Genomic DNA, 19,304 nt, shown 5'->3' with positions numbered 1-19,304 from the left:
TACAGTGGAATAGAGGACTGTGAGAAATTCTCCCACAAGCTCGACAAAAAATCCAGGATTTTCCCACCCCTACCAATAAGAAAGAGGCCCAAAAGTTCATAGGGCTGTTTGGTTATTGGAGACACCACATCCCACATTTGGGACAGATTTTAAAACCCTTGTATAAAGTCACCAGAAAGAAATATGAATTTGACTGGGGACTTGAACAAAGTAGAGCTTTTGAGGAAGCAAAGGCTGCTATTCAATTAGCTCTAGACTTATGGCCTATGCAAAATGGGCCAGTGGAGTTACAAGTGACTGTACAAGATGACTATGCAAATTGGAGTCTGTGGCAAAAACAACAAAGCCGAAGTGTACCTTTAGGCTTTTGGTCAAGGAAACTGCCCTCATCTGGAGTGCAATATACACCTTTTGAGAAGCAGCTGTTAGCTGCATATTGGGCTTTAGTAGAAACTGAGCAACTAACTCTGGGTCATGAAGTGGTATTAAGGCCTGGAATTCCAATTATGACTTGGGTAATGAGTACCCCAGCTTCTCACAGAATTGGACATGCACAAGAGGCAAGCATAATCAAATGGAAGTGGTATATTCAGAATAGGTCCAGAGCAGGCAAAAATGGAGTTTCTGCTCTACATGAATCTGTGGCGAACATTGATACTGAGAGCAATGAAAAGCCCCTTGAATCTAAGCAACAGATGGTACCATCCTTAGTGAAATGGAATAATGGATATGACGGACTAAATGAAGAACAGAAGAAACATGCTTGGTTTACTGATGGGACAGCAAAATATTTAGGACAGAAGAGACATTGGAAAGCAGTAGCCTATAACCCCTGTACAAGGAGAACTCTGGAAAGTTCTGGGATAGGTGGAAGTAGCCAATATGCTGAACTGATGGCAGTGCATCAGGCCATCAGAGCAGAGAAAGGAGGACAGTGTCATATATTTACTGACTCGTGGGCGGTAGCTAATGGATTAGCTACGTGGATGCCTATATGGAGGAATCAGAATTGGGAGATTCATGGCAAACAAGTTTGGGGTAAAGAGTTATGGGAAAATATATGGGACATGTCTTTGGTTACAGATCTGTCAGTTTTTCATGTTGATGCTCATGCAACCCTGACCACACCAGAACGTGAGTACAATGCACATGCGGATCGACTAGCAAAGATTGCTACTGAATGTATTGTCCCTACTCCGACTCCAACTGATGACCCAGCCTTAGCAAGATGGGTCCACCAGACTGCTGGCCATTTAGGGGTCCAGGCCACCCATCGATGGGCACAGGATCGAGGTATCAGTATTTCTCATGCGTTGTTAAAACAAATAACAGAGGAGTGTTGTATATGCCAATTAGAAAAAGAACGAACTCTTCCTAGGATAGTTACTGGAGAAATAGCAAGGGGAAAAGTTCCAGCCCAAATTTGGCAGATAGATTATATTGGCCCACTACCCCAGGATAAAGGATGTAAATATGTATGTACGTGTGTTGACACCTATTCAGGTGTACTAGTGGCTTGTCCTTATAAAGACGCAACTCAGAAAAACACCTGTAAAACTCTAGATATTGTAAGTTTATATTATGGAACCCCAATGCAGATTCAAAGTGACAGTGGGTCACATTTCAAGGGCAAAGAAGTGAAAAGATATTGTGTGTTGAATAATATAGAATGGATATATCATATTCCATATTACCCACAAGCATCTGGGCTAATTGAAAGAATGAATGGATTGTTGAAAGAACAGCTGAGAAAATTAAGCTCAAATAATTCATATCGACATTGGAAGGATAATTTGTCTATTGCCTTACGTAATTTGAATAATAGGCCCTTAGGGGGGAGTACACCTCTAGCCAGAATGATGACCCCAAATCTGCAGATCAGAGAACAGCAAACATGTGAGATCCAAAACATTGAATTTTGGACTGTGAGGGAAGATGTCCCACTACCAAGTCCAGGAACACCTGGTTCAGCAGGATATGATTTACATTGTATAGAGAATTTTAGGTTAAATAGGAAAGAGATAAGAAAAACCCCTACTGGAGTATGTATGAGAATCCCCAAGAATCATCTTGGACGGATATTACCTAAACCAGGATTAGCGGCTCAAGGAATACATGTATTGGCTGGAGTGATAGATTCTAATTATCAAAAAGAAATTGTTGTGACACTCCAGAATATGGGTAAAAAACCTGTACAATTTTGTAGAAATGATAGGATGGTTCAAGTCATTATTATCCCCTGTGAAAAAATACCCTTTGTGAAAACTGACCCTCCTCCCAAATAACTACTAGAGGGGCAAAAGGGTCTTGCTCCATTGATAGAATAAAGTCAGGAGCTAAGGTATGGGTAAAACGGAAGCCAGATGATATTCCAAAGGCTGCAGAAGTTATAGCCCATGGGAAGGACAACACTGTAACAGTTGTCTATTCAGGGGAAAATAATTACCAAATCGTACCCCTGAACCATATATTTTACCGTGAATAGGTTATAATAATAGATTCACAGACTATTCTTTTTGTCCTTTGTTTTGGCTAACCTTGTTGCTAGTTTTGTTTCCTTCAGGCTTAAGCACCCTGCACTTTCCGGTGACTGCCTAAGCATGTAGCATTCTTGGAATTCCTGCCAGCTCGTTAAAGAAATGACCTCTGGAATGGGACTTTTTGGGGGCAGGGCCATCTCTACATCCAATTTCAGCATGAAGAAGCTATGGAAAATGAGACCTTCACCCCTCACCCCAAGATTTTGAGCCCCAGTCGTTCAAGGGGGGGTGGAAATGATGATAGTGTTCTGTTTACTTATTTTGTGTTATCCTTGCTGTGTTGTTTTATTGTTATGATATTATTGATCCTATGTAATAGATACAAGGATTTAGGGGTGGACATTTGAATTATTAATAATTATTTTGGGGATGATTGATTGAAGAGATTATCTTGCTGGGACCTAGGGGTGGATCACATTTGAATCGTAAACCAATATTTAGGAATGTCACCAAATGATATGTTTTGCTTTATAATGAATGATATGTTTTAGTTTCCTTTGTAATTGAATCACAATGTATGTTCTAGGATACATGGCTGATTAGATTATGTATCCTATAACAAGGGGTGGAGTGTAGCCAGAATGGCCTTTGTTTTCTTTGAATGACTCAGCTTACCTCATTGAGCTTCCCTGGATGCTGGGGCTTGCTCTTCCGGGGCAGGACCAGACAACTTCCTGTGTGATGAGTCATGGGGCTGGCTGAGGGGAGGTGTTAACGGCTATGCTAGGGGGAGGGGCCAAGTCAAGAACCAATCGGCCCTGGTCGTTCAGGCGGTGCTTGATGATGTCAAAAACTCTATAAGAGGGGAGAGGACAGCTTGAAGATTCTCTTTTCCTTTTCCGGTTGGAGCCAGCGACAGTTACAGCGACAGTTACAGCGACAGTTACAGCTACAGTTGGAGCCAGAGGCAGTTACAGAGGCAGTTACGACAGTTACGTCAGTTACAGCCACAGCCACAGACACAGCTGAAGCAGGAGCTGCCAGTAGCAGAGCTGACCTACGGGAGAAAGCTGAACAAAGACTTCAGGCCAGTGGGTAATCTTATTACCATAGAGGGGGAAACATGATTTTGCTTTACGCAATCATGCTTCTCTGTAGCCTCCTGGTTACTCTTTCAAGGCGTACTTATTGGGCCTGGAAGCTTTTGATCAATATATCAAAATGGGGTTGCTGGTTCATGGGTTGGTTACTGTGGAGCCTAAATAAATGTTTTGATTCTTCTGCCTTCTACTTTGAGAGTTTCTTATATCCGGCGATTCCGAACGTTTCAGACATGTTTATGATCCTATTTGAGATTATAAACTCTGCCCTCCTAATACAAAAGGCTATGTTTGAATAGAGAAGGGAAAAGAAGCTTCCTGGGTGAAATATGGTGAGGAGCAACAGGCAAGTAGTGAGCAAAGAAGCAATTTCATGTAGCATAGATGTTCAGAGATGTCATCACCCTAAGAACATGAATTTTTCTCCCTCATGTGCTTCAAATTTCCCTGTCAGGAGGCTATATGTGATTGCTTGCTCTTTCACCATAGATATTGAGTGCATTTGTAAAACAGTGTGATTTGGCTTCATATAAGCATGGTCATGTATTTTATTATTTTTGCATTTGTGCTAATATATTGGTTTATAGGATATAATTTCTTTTATATTAGATAAATTTTTCTGTTTAAGAATTAACATTATTGTGGGTTGTGTGAATATTGCTCTGTGGGTATATTATCTTGTAAATGCCTATTCATATAGACTGAGTGTATATTGGATAGGGACTCAAGGGCTAGAATGATGAGTATAAGAAGTTTCCCATTAACATGGTTGCCTTACACCTGGAACCCTGAGGAAATCACTGTGTGTTTTGGTGCTATATCTTTGGGAATCTAGACCGACCAGGGTGATAGCAGGTTGCAGTGAAATAAATCCACCCAGAGCATAAGTGGGTGCAGATACAATACATGAAAGATATGTGTATGCACATATATGTGTGTGTATGTGCATATATATATGTGTATATGTACAGACGTATATATACATATATGTCACACTACAGGTGTACACACACAGGGACATTGTTAGGGTGTTTATACCATATGCCCCCATCTGTCATGTCATGCTGGAAAGAGTGGCATACCCATATGACATAGACATCAAAATAATAAAAACCAAGTCGTAGAAAAGGATGAATATTCTAGAAATGGCACTGGTGAGCAAGGGCTTAATTTTCTCTAGTGAACACAATTCTCAAGTTAAAATAATCATTTGAATACAGTTTGTCAAAGAGTCTAAATGCATTAAAAAATTCAACATTGCCAAGTAGGCTTTTTGCCTTAGAGAAAGGATTTTAACAACCCCATTTGTGGTTTTCCAAATAATTTCTCCTAACATCTTTCTTACACCATGTCAGCACAGGATGACTGCTGTTAGATGGTATCATTCTTTTTTTAAAAATAGGAAAATGATGTGTGAGAAATTCTCATCTTTGGAAGCAAAAGATATGGTGCGTAGGGAGGCATACACACCCTATCAACAAGCTGTACGAGCAATTCTGGATTTGAAGATGTCAGAATCATTGCCAGTCGTTGGAAACAAACAGAGGGAGGAAAAACATTTCTGTTCAGCACAGAATATAATATGGGTAGGGGTGAGCAGCCTTCCTTCATTTTCACAGAAAATGAGATTAAGAAGCAATGCACTTTCATTACAGCAAGAAGAATTTAGGCTAGACATTAAAAAGACACCAGATTATGTTATGCAAGGAGGGTATAAGCTCTCCTTTGCTGAAGATTTCAAAGAGAAGGATTAACCACGGAATCTTCCTGAAATGATTTATTAAGTAAAGTCCTGTCTAGAGGCAGGAAGAGTTAACTGCAAACAACCCACTCAAGGTCACTTTCAGCCATCCTAAGAATATACTTTAAAAAAAACTCAAACTTCACCAGAACATGATAAAGTTATTCTTTTTCAGGGAATGGTAAAACTGAGACTTTTTTAAAAAATGGCTGAATAAAATATATACTTCCATGTACCTTATTTTTAAGCCAAAAAAGCAACAACAACAAAAATAGTGTTTTCAAGACAATGGCTTCAGCCCTAGACACAAAACTCCATGGAATACAGACCTGAGACCCAATTTTAATAAGGGCTCTAAAAAATCAATCTGAAAGGCTGTCACATATTGAAAGTGAGTCAATTCTTAGATGGCTACAGGTTCAAGGTTTATGTTAAATTTATGAATATAGGGTAAATTTTGCTATGCGAGGCTTCACATAAGCACATCAGGTGATGCTTAGTAGAGTAAATATGAGACCAACCATGGTTTAAATGAGAACTGGGCTCAGATTCTGGTATTGATATAATCTAGCAGTATGTCCATGGGCAAGTCGCATAACCTCTCAAGTACTCTAAGAAATGGGTTTTACCCTGTGATCCATGATACACTAAAGGGTACATAAATACACATTTATGTTTTTAAGGAGTCTGTGAACATGTATTGGGAAAATTTACATCTATAACTTGAACTGAAATTTAGAATTTCCTTCGATTATAAATTTAACAAAAAATGATTCAGAGAGTTCAATGGCTTCATCAGACTATCAAATGATGTTTAAAAATAAGTTATGAACTCTTGTGCTAAGACTATGCATTTCAGATGAGATCCTAAATATGCTTTAGAGGATGAAGTTTCCACACAAGAGATTTCCTAAGTAAAGTTGTATATTGGAACAAAAATAAGTTTTATGTAAGAAAATAATCTGAAACTTCAAACATTAGAATTTATTCTACAGATTCATAGAGAGAGACCTACCACAAACATGACCAAGTTTACCGTAAAAATAGGACTTTTTCTCTCGAGTACATCAAAGGACTTGTGAAAGTTGTTTCTTTGGCAGACGTGATTCAGAGAAGTGATATGGTACAGGCTAAAAGAAAGTAATCTTTCCTGTTGAGTCCTGATGACTCAATGCTGAACTATAGGGATAGCCTGAGGTATAGAAAAAATAATTCAATCTTGGTTCCCTCTCTAGAGACTACCTCTTTTTCACTGGAAAGGAGTTTATTTGTTTGTTTTTAAAAGCAGACAACTAGACTGAACCTTATAGCCTATTTGTCTACCAGGGGTAGACCCCACCCCGGTAGACCATCATAGTAAACAAATATTACTCTCATGGACAGCAACCTTGCTACATAATCACAGATTTTTAAAGCTAGAAAGTGTCTTTGAGATTATGTAATTTGATACTCTTATTTTACAGAGAAGGAATCTAAAATCCAGGTAGGTTAAGGGATTTGTCCCTCGCCACACCATGACTTAATGACTGGGCTGGGATTAGAACTCCCTAGCATCCTTCTTGGTTATTGTGTCAGATTGAATGGTCATGGGTGAAAGGATTTATTGGTTTAATGATGGCAGTTTAATCCAATATTCTCACACTGTGAGTCTATTTCCTAAGCACAGGTGATGAAGATGTGTTTGGAGCCTGAAGAAGTGATAGGACACACACAGAGAAAAGAGAACTGGAGGGAGAAAAAGAAAAAGAGTGGTAGGTGAATTTTGGGCCAGGTGCTCTGAAGTTTGACAACTTCTTGTGGTCATCATTCACCTGGGAATCAGAAAACCTGCACATATCAGATCTATCTTGCATGACCTTTGATATGTCAATTTATTTCCCTTTCTTTTTTCCTTCTTCCCGTTGTCAAGTAGAAAATAATCATTGCTATCTCTACTACATAAGATTGCTAATGAAAGAAATACATTTGGATTTCTTTGAAGTAAAAATGTTATATGTGTTTGTAAATCAGTCTTTACTTTCCACACAATAAAACTTCGAGCAAGGAAAGTTTAGGTAAATCACTTATTAGGAGAAACAATGAAATTTAATAATTTAACGATTTAAGATGAGATTTTAGTCCTTATTTTTTTTCCTTGTTGATGAGCCATGCTACTTCCCAGTACATGTTATGTAATAGGTTTAATGTGGAAACAGTTTAAAAGGATTAGCCCTTAGACTGTGCATAAATTGAATTTCCAAGCCCTTCTAACCTGTCACAATGCACACATTTATTTATTTCTAATATTTCCAAACCAAGTCTGCTACCAAGTGAAAAAAGCATGTTCAAAGAATCATAGATCTAGAGATGAAGGGATCTTAGAGGCCATCTAGTTCAACTTCCCTCCCCTTCCATTGTACAGTAGAGGAAATTGAGGGAAGTTAAGTGTCTTGTCCAAAGTCCTACCAGGGTAGAGAATTTGTTAAAGCACATGGGGAAGAGATCCACAAGAAAAGGGGGTATGGATGAGTTGTGATCTGAATTTTTTGGGAGGAGTTTCCATAATCATGATATCACAGACTCAATGCAGTAATAACATATAAAGGTATCTATATGCTGGGCTTGGTTCCTCATGAGAAAACAGAGACCTAGAGAGGTTAAGTGACTTGTCCAGGTTCACACAGCTAGTAAGTGTCAAAGGCCAGATTCAAAACTTGAGTTTTCCAAACCTAAATCCAGCACTCTTTTAATAGTAATAATAATTATAATATTCAATTACATATAATAATAACTATTTTTATAATGATTATAATAGTTAACCTTTTCATAGTGCTTGCTATATGCTAGGCACTGTACAAATATCTCATTTGACTCTCACAGCAACTCTGCTATTATTATTACAATTTTATAGATAAGGAAACAGGCAAACGAAGGTTAAGTGACTTGTCTAGGGTCACATAGCTAGTAAGTGTCTGAAGACATATTTGGACTCGGGTCTCCCTGAGTCCAGACCTTGTATTCCATGCACTGTGCCACCTAGCTTCCACCTAGCTTGTTTCTATGAATTCCTGAAAAACCAACGACCTATGATTAGGACATTAACTTTCAGATAATTTGGCTGTTTAGTGCACAGAATCAATTAACTTAACTCATAAGTAATTATTATAACAGGCCTAAGGCTTAAGGTCCAGAAAATTTTCCCTACTCATTGGGAGGTCAAAGAGGAAATGCAATTCAACAAACATTTATTAAATTCCTGTTACGTGCAACACAGCATGGTATAGTGGATAGGGGAGCAGCCATAAAGTTAAGAAGACATAATGACCATGTGACCTTGACCAAGTCACTTCATCTCAGTGTCCCACAGCAACCCCCCAGTACTAGAAGTTTAAGAGTAATGCCTCATCTGTGTTAGTGGGATGAATTTCCTCCCCTAGTGTTTTCTACACTAATGAAAAAACAGATTTGAATTGCCCTATCCATGGCTCCCCGCCCCCACCTTTCCCCAATGTGCAAGAGTACTGGGTGTGGAATCAAAGAACATGGCTTTGAATCCTTGCTCTGCTGGCTACTACCTGTGTGATAATTGGACATGTCACTTAATGTATTTGGACCTCTATTTCCTTACCGGTAAAGTAAGGGGATTGGACTTGTGGAAATTCCTTCCAGCTCTAAATCTGTGATCTTATTATCTCTAGAAAAATGAGTTGGATCCAAAAGAAGTTGAGAGTGGGATAGAATGGAAAGAGTACTAGACTTGGAGTCAGTAAACCTGGATTATAGTCTTGGCTCTGTTGACTCGCTTGTACCTTGGTTAAGTCATATGTCCCTCTCAGCACTAATAGCATATAAATCTATGCAAGGAATAAATGAAATGACATGGAAAAGCCTTTTGACCTCTAAAATTCTATTATGTTCTATTTTAGGAAAGAAAAACAAACAAGAATAGAACTTGGATGGGATACTGGTGAATCCCAGAACCGTTTTTTATTCTAAGAAAGGGAATCTTACTGTGTCCTAGCAGGAAGAAAGTGAGTGAGTGGTAGGATTTATATAAGTACCTTACACCGTTTTTATGATCTGGCAACCTCTAACCACTCTGAGGTTTTGTTTGGCAAAAACATACAGATGTATATAAAAATTATTTTATAGTCAGTGGTCCTGAATTTCAGGCTTACCTCTTTTAAGTGATTATGGGTTCCATTTAGAATTGTCTATAATATTTTGGGTCTTGATGTAATTAGCACAATATCCCTTTTAAACAGGAACATCTAGACCATCTCACCATCTTTAAGACAACCCTCTTCCATTTGAATTTTGTTCTGGAGACCTTCTATGACAGTAGCAAACACCTTTTGTGAAAGCATGTTATGCTATTATATGCTATTATATGCCTCGTTTAACAGACACTGGTGTCATCAAACAATATTAATTTTGCTGTTGTCTCTTTGAAAAAATCCTTTACAATTATAAAATATGCATGGAAGATCTTGTTGGAAAAGAGCTTTTAAGGCAGTATTTGGCTCTGCTGATTCAAATAGTATTTTTTTAAAATAAACAGTAACTACAGGGTGTCCCAAAAGTCTGGACAAATAGACAAAATGTATATTTTGAAATATTTGGAATATTAACAGACCTTAGCCCCCTCGACTTCTTTTTTCTGTGGTATGCCTAAGGAGAAGGTATACTCAATGAAAACCACAGATGGAACACACTTGATTGAACACATAAAGAATGAGTGTGCTAAAATCGATGGCAATATGGAGTTACCGCATCGAGTTCACATGAATCTTGCAAAACGCATCAGCCTTTGCATCATGAATGATGGAAATCATATTGAAGATGTTATCTGTTAATATTGCAATTAAATAAAATGTTGTTGAAATTTTCATTCATTTCTGGAAAATATGCATTTTGCCTACGTGTCCAGATTTTAGGAACACCCTATATAGAGGTATTTTGCACTGTCTGTACATTTTGTGAATACAAAGATATAGTATGTCATAGAATATTATTTGAGAAACTCTGAAAGGATGTCCTCATAAACAATTCTCATAAATATTTTGTAGAGATGGGTTGCAAGCTACTGATGATACTGGCTTTATTTTGCTAGTGACAATGACTATGCTCTTCTTCCTGAGAGTTTCATGTCTTCTACTTTTTCATATTTTTTAATCCATAACCAGGTAAAAGAGATCAGTCTAACCATCCACTCAGGAAAACCATGTGGATGAAGAATGCATATTATTTGACAGGGAACATGGCTTTGAATCCTTGCTCTGCTGTCCACTACCTATGTGATATTGGACAGGTATTTAGTGTATTTGGATCTCCATTTCCTCATTAGTAAAATAAGGGGACTGGACTAGGTAACTCTAGAGGTTCCTTCCAGCTCTAAATCTATTCTCTTACTAAGTGTTTCACAAATGGTATCCTATTTGATCCTCAGGCAACCAGTATTTCTTAAGTGCATATTATGTGCCAGGTACTGTGCTATGCTCTAAGATTATAAAATGGCTGTCCACTTGAGTGGACAACTCACAGAGCTTATTGACCAGTAGATGTCTTTAAAAAGACACTGCAGGTGTCTGGGTTCAAAACTGATCAGAAGGATAGGTTAGAGAGTACATTTACAACACTGTGCATTGCTTTCAATGTCCCTGACAAAAGAACATCTCTTTTTCATAGTAATCTCCTTCTGGAACAGGGGTTCTTGATTTTTTTGTGTGTATGTTTCACAGATCTCTTTTGCATGAATGATGTTTTTAAATGTATAAACTATATAAGACTGAAAAAGGAAACCAATTATATTGAAATACAATTACCAGAATATTTTTTAAAAAAGTGAAGTCCAAGTTCATGAACCTCAGATAAAGACCATAGGTCTAGGAAGTAGAAGACTGGCATTATAGAGAAAGACAAGACGTTGGAGTTATTAATGAACTGGATTCAAATGTTATTTCTGACACACCCTGGCTGTATGGCCCTCGGCAAAACTCTTAGCTTCCCAGAGCTAAACAGGTAATTCCACAGGACTAGAAATTTGAGAACAGGTGCTATCTGCATTGGCAAGAATGTGTCCTCACTGAGAATTCTCTAAACCAGTTAAATCACAGGTTTAGTAAAATAATAATAATCATTGGAACAAGTCATCACATACTTGTTAAGCATCTATTATGTAACCTACACTGTGCTAAAATTTAAAAAAAAAAACGTTCATTTATATGATTGTTGCAATACCATAGCACAGGTCTGAAGAAATAATGTTGTGGGTAGACAAAAACAAAAAAAAAATGTCCAGTAGACATAAATCAACAAAGAACTGTTGATTGGAAGCTTAAAAATGTTATCAAGGAGACATATGAGTAAAAAAGGTAATAGGCCATTCATAATAATGACTTTCCTAATAATTGATACTGCAGTTAATAATAATTAGTAAAGCAATGGTAAGAGATAACAGATGTACAACCAAGGTACTCATATAATACCAATAGATCATGAGGAAGGAAAGCAGCACAATGAACCGAGTCCCGGAAGATTTACAGGAAGATATGGACAGGAATTTGATGGAACGGGAATGAAGAGGTAGACTGTGATCTGTACAATTAGAGAGAAATATCCACATCAACTAGAGCACAGATTCATTAGAGTGTCACAGTATCCTGGATTTTCAGTGGAAAATAACTCACAAGATCAAGTTTTTATATTCATTGGTAACACACCTCCAGATTAATAAATATTGAGCTTATCTTGGGCTTTCGTTACCAGAATAAGAAAATAAAATGAGAACTATTACAGTGTGAAACTATCACATTTGCTAACAGGCAAATTTTGCTTTAACCCTTTCTGCTGTGGCTATGTTCAAAGTTGCATTTGCTACTCGCAGGATTACTTCTCCTCCACCTCTCTCTTAATATGTGCTTATTGACTTCCTGCAGAGTTCAATTTTAGAACCCATCAAAGAGGATCCACTCTGACTCTGACTACATTTTCATGCATAAATTCATAGTTGTCTTCAGATGGAAATTGCACTTGCATATGCAAATACGTTCTGGGGCCTTTTCATTTCTACTTTTGGACTGCAGTTTTTAATTCATGCAAACACATTACACAAACAAATACGGGCTCAATAACAACACACTGCATGTGCGAATTGTTAATTGCCTAGCGATCAGCTCAAGGGCCTATTCTGCCCAAGCGACTCCCATTATTATCGATAGAAGGGACAAGATTAAACAGAGTGAACAAGGGCATATATGAAAGTAAAATACTATGGTCTTGGTTTCATTTTATATAAATATTAAACAAGGAAAGGAGTGACAGGTCAATCCACAATCCACCATTAATCTAGGTGCTATAAAGCAGCAAATTTGCCAGAAAACACCTTTAATTTGACTGGGGTAGAAAAGTCTCAAGCTCAGCCCAGAGATATTCCAAAAAAAGAATGTTTTCAACAATGCAGTAAGACCCAACCTACAGCAGAAACTGAAAGTACGATGAATGAAGTATAGAGAAGGCATGTGTCACCTTTCAAACCATTTGCATCTCACTGAACTGATGCCATAGGAAAACAAAGCAATTTGTTTTAAATTGTGCATCCTGGAAGCTGAATGCCACCGAAAGTGACGCACTTGTGAATCTTCTTATTTTGGGAGCTTAAAACTCTTACTATGTGCTTTTTAGGGTCAGGTGAGAACTTAATGAAGTCAACCACTTGACATTATCTAACTGATCAAAGACACTTGACACCAAGCAATTTTCAAGTTGATGGGTTTTTTTCTTCCTTTTCTCTTGGAACTACAGAATGTGTTTCATTTACATGAAGACAACTCAGGAACTGAGAGACAAGATAAAAGCAAAACTGTATGCAGTAAGGGTCTACAATCACAACAGAAACACAGTTTTAACTGTTTCCCTGGTGAATTGTGAGATATAAATATTGCAGGCTTTCTAAACAGGCAACAGTTTGTATTAGAATATGTTGTTTGGAAACAAATTTATAACCAGTGTGGATTTTTAAAGCCTTTGTGATCATGGTAACTGATTAAATAAACATATATATTTTTTCTAAATTTTATGAAATGAAATGTAGCAATTTGAAGCCACCAAAGAACTAATTCTTAATTTCAATGCTACAATACAGTTCCATTGTCAGGAACTGGGATAAAAATTCCTCAGAACTAATTAGTAACTCTATTACCTGCAACAGCTACTCCTTTCTAACAAAGCCAAAGAAAGGATACACAGACAAAATGTCAGGATTCTAGTTTTGAGGTATCAAAAGTCATGCTTCCACCTACACCACACAACATGATCTGCATAACATCTGGTAGGAATACTCCCCAAATCTGCCTGCAAAGGGAATTTGGATCCCAACTTAAATGATATTTTTCCCTATTAGTTTGGTATGGTGGTAGAAAGGAAGTAGTAATTTTAACTAAAATTCTAACACAGCATCTGCTCAAAAACCTATGATTTCCTCTCAATTTTCACAAATTGTGCAAGCTATACAAAGCAAACCAGATTGTCACTGTGGTGATGGTCACAAAAGATTGTTGTCGTAGAAGTAGGGCAAGAGAAACAGGCACAAATGGTTGGGTCAATTCGACATACCTTGTCTTGGAAACTCATCTGACTCTCTGTGAACCAGATCCGAAACTCGGTTTCCATAGTGCATCCTGGTGTCATGATCATAGGCCTTCAGGGTCTCACTTGAGCTGTATGACTTCTGAGTTGGCACTCGACAATCCTCACTGTCCAGGGAGGAACTTGTATAGCGACATTCCTTACCGCACCGACCTCTGGTCAAAGAGCGGTGTCTTCGGTCCTTTATATCCATTTTTCTCAATAAGGCAAAGAGCCAATTCTTTGAGAAAAGTCAGTTCTGAATCTTGGCACTTGTCACTTTGCCACCTGAAAACATCAAAGGGGGAAAGAGATTGTGATTACAAGAAATACTGCATGCAGTTCTGACTCATGTTTCATCTCTGTTCAAAAACACACAACAGGGCAAACTTGGTAGCAGCAGCTGAAAAATCTCATTTTGAAATGTTTAATACATACTTAAGCCATCCATCTAAATGGAAGAAAACATCTTATGATTTCCTTTGCTGTTTAACAGATTTTTTAAAAAATAATAATGAAAATCTCATCTTTTGATTTTGCAAATGTATACACATAACATGTCTGACAGTCAGATGTTAGCTATTGTTCTGAAGCTGTGCAATGCAAACCAGATTCTACCATCATTAATTATTTCTCTCTTTTTTTACTGCAGAAATCAAAAACCAGCAGTTGAGAAAGGAGGTTGCAAAGGCAGATTCTAGGATGAAACATAAATACGTGCTATTAATGCTGTGCCAGAGTATAAGTTAAATTTCACTTAGATAAGCATTCACAGCAAGGTTTAGAAAATGATAATGAAAAGCAGTTCTGGCAGGTGGACAATCCACCATTAAAAAAAAATAAGGACTTCAAAAATCCCATTTCATTCTTTCTCCTCTACACAAAGCTGTATCTTGCATACACCTGATCACTTCTTCCCTGCCCATTCACCACAGGTGGTGGCAGTATGAGGCCACAACACTGGCAGACCAAAATGGCAGGAACCACAAGGAAAGTGCATGTCTAGTTGTCCAGCAATGACACCTGCAATGAAAGCTTGGTACCTCTCCCCTCCCTGCCTCTATACCCATAGCAGATGAAGAAATAGAAACAAACAAACCAAAAAACCCAAATGAAAACACCAGGTCCAACACTAGAAAAGCAAGAGTTCAATGCATGCGTTGGCAGCCATGTAGCAAATACAAAAACGATATTTGACACCCTGGGACTAGCAAACTGTACATAAGCGTGCGCCAAATATCATTTAAACACATGAGCCTTCTGCCTACTGGACAAAACAAAAATGCGGCAACACATCCAAGAAGTGACCCTATTGACTATGTTTGCCATGCAAAATCGTGCAGGCCATAGGGCTGGGGCCTGAACAGAATGGGCAAATAAGGATTGCAATTAAAGTAAGAAATGTGACCCAGAGTGCTGGTCATGAATTTCTCTAGGTTACTATTGTTCCCTGCCTCCATAATGCACCAGTAGGTATTCTAGAATGCTAGTATCCGCTTTTGAACCTATCTTTAAGGCTAAACTACAGTACTATTTAGCTCTTTAAAATATAGCCAAAATTCATTGCAAGGAATCTTCCCCTCCCATGCGTCTGGTTATAGCATGAGTCAAATCAGATCGAAGAGTAGTTTAGATTGTATCCTTTCCTACTAAAACGGAAAAACTAGATCACAGTTGCTACCTTTGACCCTGAATACCAATGTTACAACTAGGTCGCTCAGAATCTGTGTACCTGTCACACCATATCCAGGTTACATACATTTTAATTGAAGCGCTGACAAACTAGAGTGCATATAGAGAGGGTGATGGTATCATGATGGTGTCAGATTTATAATCTACATTATATGAAAAGCAGAAGAGTTGGACATATCTAGTCTAGAAAACTGATGAGATAGGAAGACATGATAACTATCTTCAAACGTATCATTCTTTCATATATAAAACACTGCCATTCCTTGGTGGGTCTGTAATCTCAGTGATGTGGACACCACATTTGTCAATGCAGACTACAATCCATTCACTCCTTCTGCAATTCTTGTCCATGTTCTCCCAAATGCTCCCTAGAAGCTTGCATCCATATTCTAGGGTTGTGTGTGTATGTGTGTTTTACATTTTTCGGATAACAGTGCAACATTAGGGCTATTTATCAGATATCAACTGATCTAGCTACACGACCAACTAATATACTCTGTATACTGATCATATAATTTCTTGCTGAGGTCTCCTTGCAAAAATAATGCTTTCATTTATGGATAAAATTCTATAAAGGACACCCCCCAAAATACTACAGGGCCACCACAATTACATGCATATCCATACAAAGACTGCACAGGGGAAAAATTGGATTAAGAATGCATCTTGCTCAGATTATGATCTTTAGCTGAATGGACAGCCTATTGCATTAGTCCATCAGTATCTATATCTTGGAAAAGCCCTAGAGATGAAAATGAACTGGGCATCCTAATGATATAGGAGAAAGAAAAGAAGTTATATTGCTTTTGGAAAAGTGGGAAATACTTACAATGATTTCATACTGCTCCTCGACATAAAAGCCTACCCCTTTCTATATGGAAGAGAGAGTATGTTTATTTTGTGTAACTCTGAAGACTAGAATTAAGAAAAAAAGGTGGAAATTATAGAAAAACAGATTTTGGTGGAGATTTATAATGGAAATAATTTCATACAATAAAATTTTTCAACAATAGAATAAGTTACCCAATAAAGTTATTAGTTCTATTTCTATTAGAAGTATTGAATCTAAGGTGGGAGGATGAATTGGAAGATGTACATGGACACTTCTACTTTATTCTAGGATTCTTTACAAATGCACACTCACACACACATATGTAAGAGAGGTAGTGAGTAAATTCAGCCTTGGGATTTATAATCAGGGATGATGTAGGTGAAGTTTTATGTAAATATCAGCTATTATTGGTTGATTTAAGGAAGAAAATATGAGAGGGAGGAAAGGAAGAAGGAAAGAAAAGAAAGAAAAAGAAAAATACAAATAGAGAGAAAAAGAGTGAAAGAGAAAGAAAGGAAAGAAAGAAGAAAGAAGGAAAGAGAAAGAAAGAAAAGAAAGAAGGAAGGAAAGAAGAAGAAAGGAAAGAAAAAGAAAGAAGAAAGAAAGAAAGAAAGACAGAAAGAAAGAAAGAAAGGAAGAAAGGAAGGAAAGAAGGAAGAAAGAAAGAAAAAAGAAAGGAAGGAAGGAAAGAAGGAAGGAAGGAAGGAAGGAAGGAAGGAAGGAAGGAAGGAAGGAGGAAGAAAGGAAGGAAGGAAGGAAGCAAGGAAGGAAGGAAGGAAGGAAGGAAGGAAACAAAGAGAGAGAGAAAGAAAGCGAAAAAGAGAAAGGAAGGAAGGAAGGAAGGTAGGGAGGAAGGAAGGAAGGAAGGAAGGAAGGAAGGAAAGAAGGAAGGAAGGAAGGAAGGAAGATATTAAGCACTTATTATGTACAAAGCACCATGCTAAGCACTAAGATACAAATAGAAAAGCAAGAATCCCTGCTCTCCAGTGTACACCATGAGGGAGCTTTCTTACGCTAATATTCCATTCATAGCATGGAAAAGAAATCGATCTCTATGGATACCAACATTCTATTGCTTATGCAAAATTAAGACATTAATCTTCAGTATTTTAAATTCCTAATAAAAAATGAAGGGTAACTTTCAAAGCTCCAATCTGAGAAACCTGAACCAGTTTTGAAAACAGAGTTAATTATTAATGGCATGGCAGGGCTTGGGTTTATGTTTCTGTGTTTTGCTTCCTGGATACCCAGAAAGAGTGATATACAAAGGTGGTCTTCTAGCAAAATGATGATTCCCTTATCTGGTATTTACCACATAATAATGTATCATGTGAACTCTAAAAAAAAAAACTAACCATTTTAGTGGAAATCTAATATTAAACAATTTTCTATATTTTGACAGAATATAAAAATAAAATTTAACCTTTCATTGTAGCACACTATAAGACAGTGACGCTCTTAGAATCTACTTCAGTATTCAGAGTCGCTTTTCCTCATACTAAATAGCCTCAGAGTTTCATGTATTTTGAGTTCTTGTACCTGTTTTTTGGCAACATTTTTGCTGCATCTTCCCTCACTTTTGGGCCAACAGCTTAAATTCTTTGTTGCTATAAGGGTGCCTCCATCTAGCAGCTTCATTTCTTTCTAATTGCCTGTGGGTAAGCAGTAAATAGCTTTTTATGAATTGTATTTAAAATAATAAATACGCACCAAGTTAGAGCCCGAAGGACCCTAACAATCTATCTTTTAGTAAAGTGCAAGGGCTTGGGGGATGAAATAATGACATATTTTGATGAAGGAAAGGTGGATTATTTTTCCTATTTCTTAGGTTCTCTGCTGTGTTCTCGATAATGGCACCCATACAATCAATGTAGTATATAACATTTGTTGAAGAGCAAGTTAATGGGGGAGGGGTTTGGAGGGGCAGTGAAAGGGATATAAATGGGACAGAAATATTGATGTGGTTCTAGGGAAGGGCCCTTCGAATCTACAGGTAGCTGCTGCTGTGTTTATAACTGATTCACAAGTAAGACCCATCAACAATAATAAAATTTCTCTTCTTATATACATTTAGATGCATAGTCAGCAAGCCACCAATGGAAATGCAAATAGCTTAGTAGGAAATAGTAAGTCTCACAGTGCCTGGGAAAGGAATAAGAATAAAGAAAGAAGGAGACCAGTAACATCAATATTTTCACTGAGTTTTCACCTTCAGTTGGATTGACAAATGGTAGTCATTGGGTGCCACTGGATACCCCCAGCTCCTAAAGGCTACAACAGTGCTTCATTCCATTCCATTCCACATTTCCTGTCTTAAAGAGGATTCACACTGCTTTTTTCATCAGTCGCTTAAGTGGGTTCCATCACTTTATCAGAGCTGAATACAGAGAGCTTGCCTGGAAGCCTTTGTCTAATTAACTAACCCTATGAGCTGTAACACTGTTCACTATTAACTTTTCAGATTATCCTAGTACTTAAGGGGGTTGACTTGTTAATCACTGACAGCTCATATGTGTGTGTATGTGTGTGTGTGTGCACACGCACACGTGTGCATTAAGCTTAGTTTACAGACAACTACAGTGTCCATGGTACACTTGATACCTCTGAACAGGGACTGCATTAGTTAAGCTATGCCTATTTTAACCTGTCTTCTCACTGACCAGCAGCTGTTGCTTCTATTTTTTAACTTCTTAAATGAAATGATGCGTAAATATCTAAATTTTATATATCATATATGCTTATATGTATGTTACATATGCATGCCTGTATATACATATACAAATGTATATAATTTCTTCTTTACACACATTTTTAAAAGGTTAGGCACCAAGGAAAATCAGCTGTTTTAAAACGCC

At 37.6% G+C, this 19,304-nt stretch overlaps 1 protein-coding gene across 1 annotated transcript in view; it reads right to left on the bottom strand.

The window, feature by feature from the left end:
- TENM2 (teneurin transmembrane protein 2) overlaps positions 1–14,139 on the bottom strand; it is a 1,009,006-nt gene extending 994,867 nt beyond the window's left edge. Inside the window, exon 1 of the mRNA XM_036751277.1 lies at positions 13,914–14,139. Coding sequence (XP_036607172.1) covers positions 13,914–14,139 — 226 coding nt within the window. The remainder of the gene's footprint in view (positions 1–13,913) is intronic.
- Positions 14,140–19,304: the final 5,165 nt, after the last annotated feature.

The sequence above is a fragment of the Trichosurus vulpecula genome, chromosome 3, assembly GCF_011100635.1.
Source record: "Trichosurus vulpecula isolate mTriVul1 chromosome 3, mTriVul1.pri, whole genome shotgun sequence".
Taxonomy (NCBI): Eukaryota; Metazoa; Chordata; class Mammalia; order Diprotodontia; family Phalangeridae; genus Trichosurus; species Trichosurus vulpecula.
This window is presented reverse-complemented; position numbering and strand designations above follow the sequence as displayed.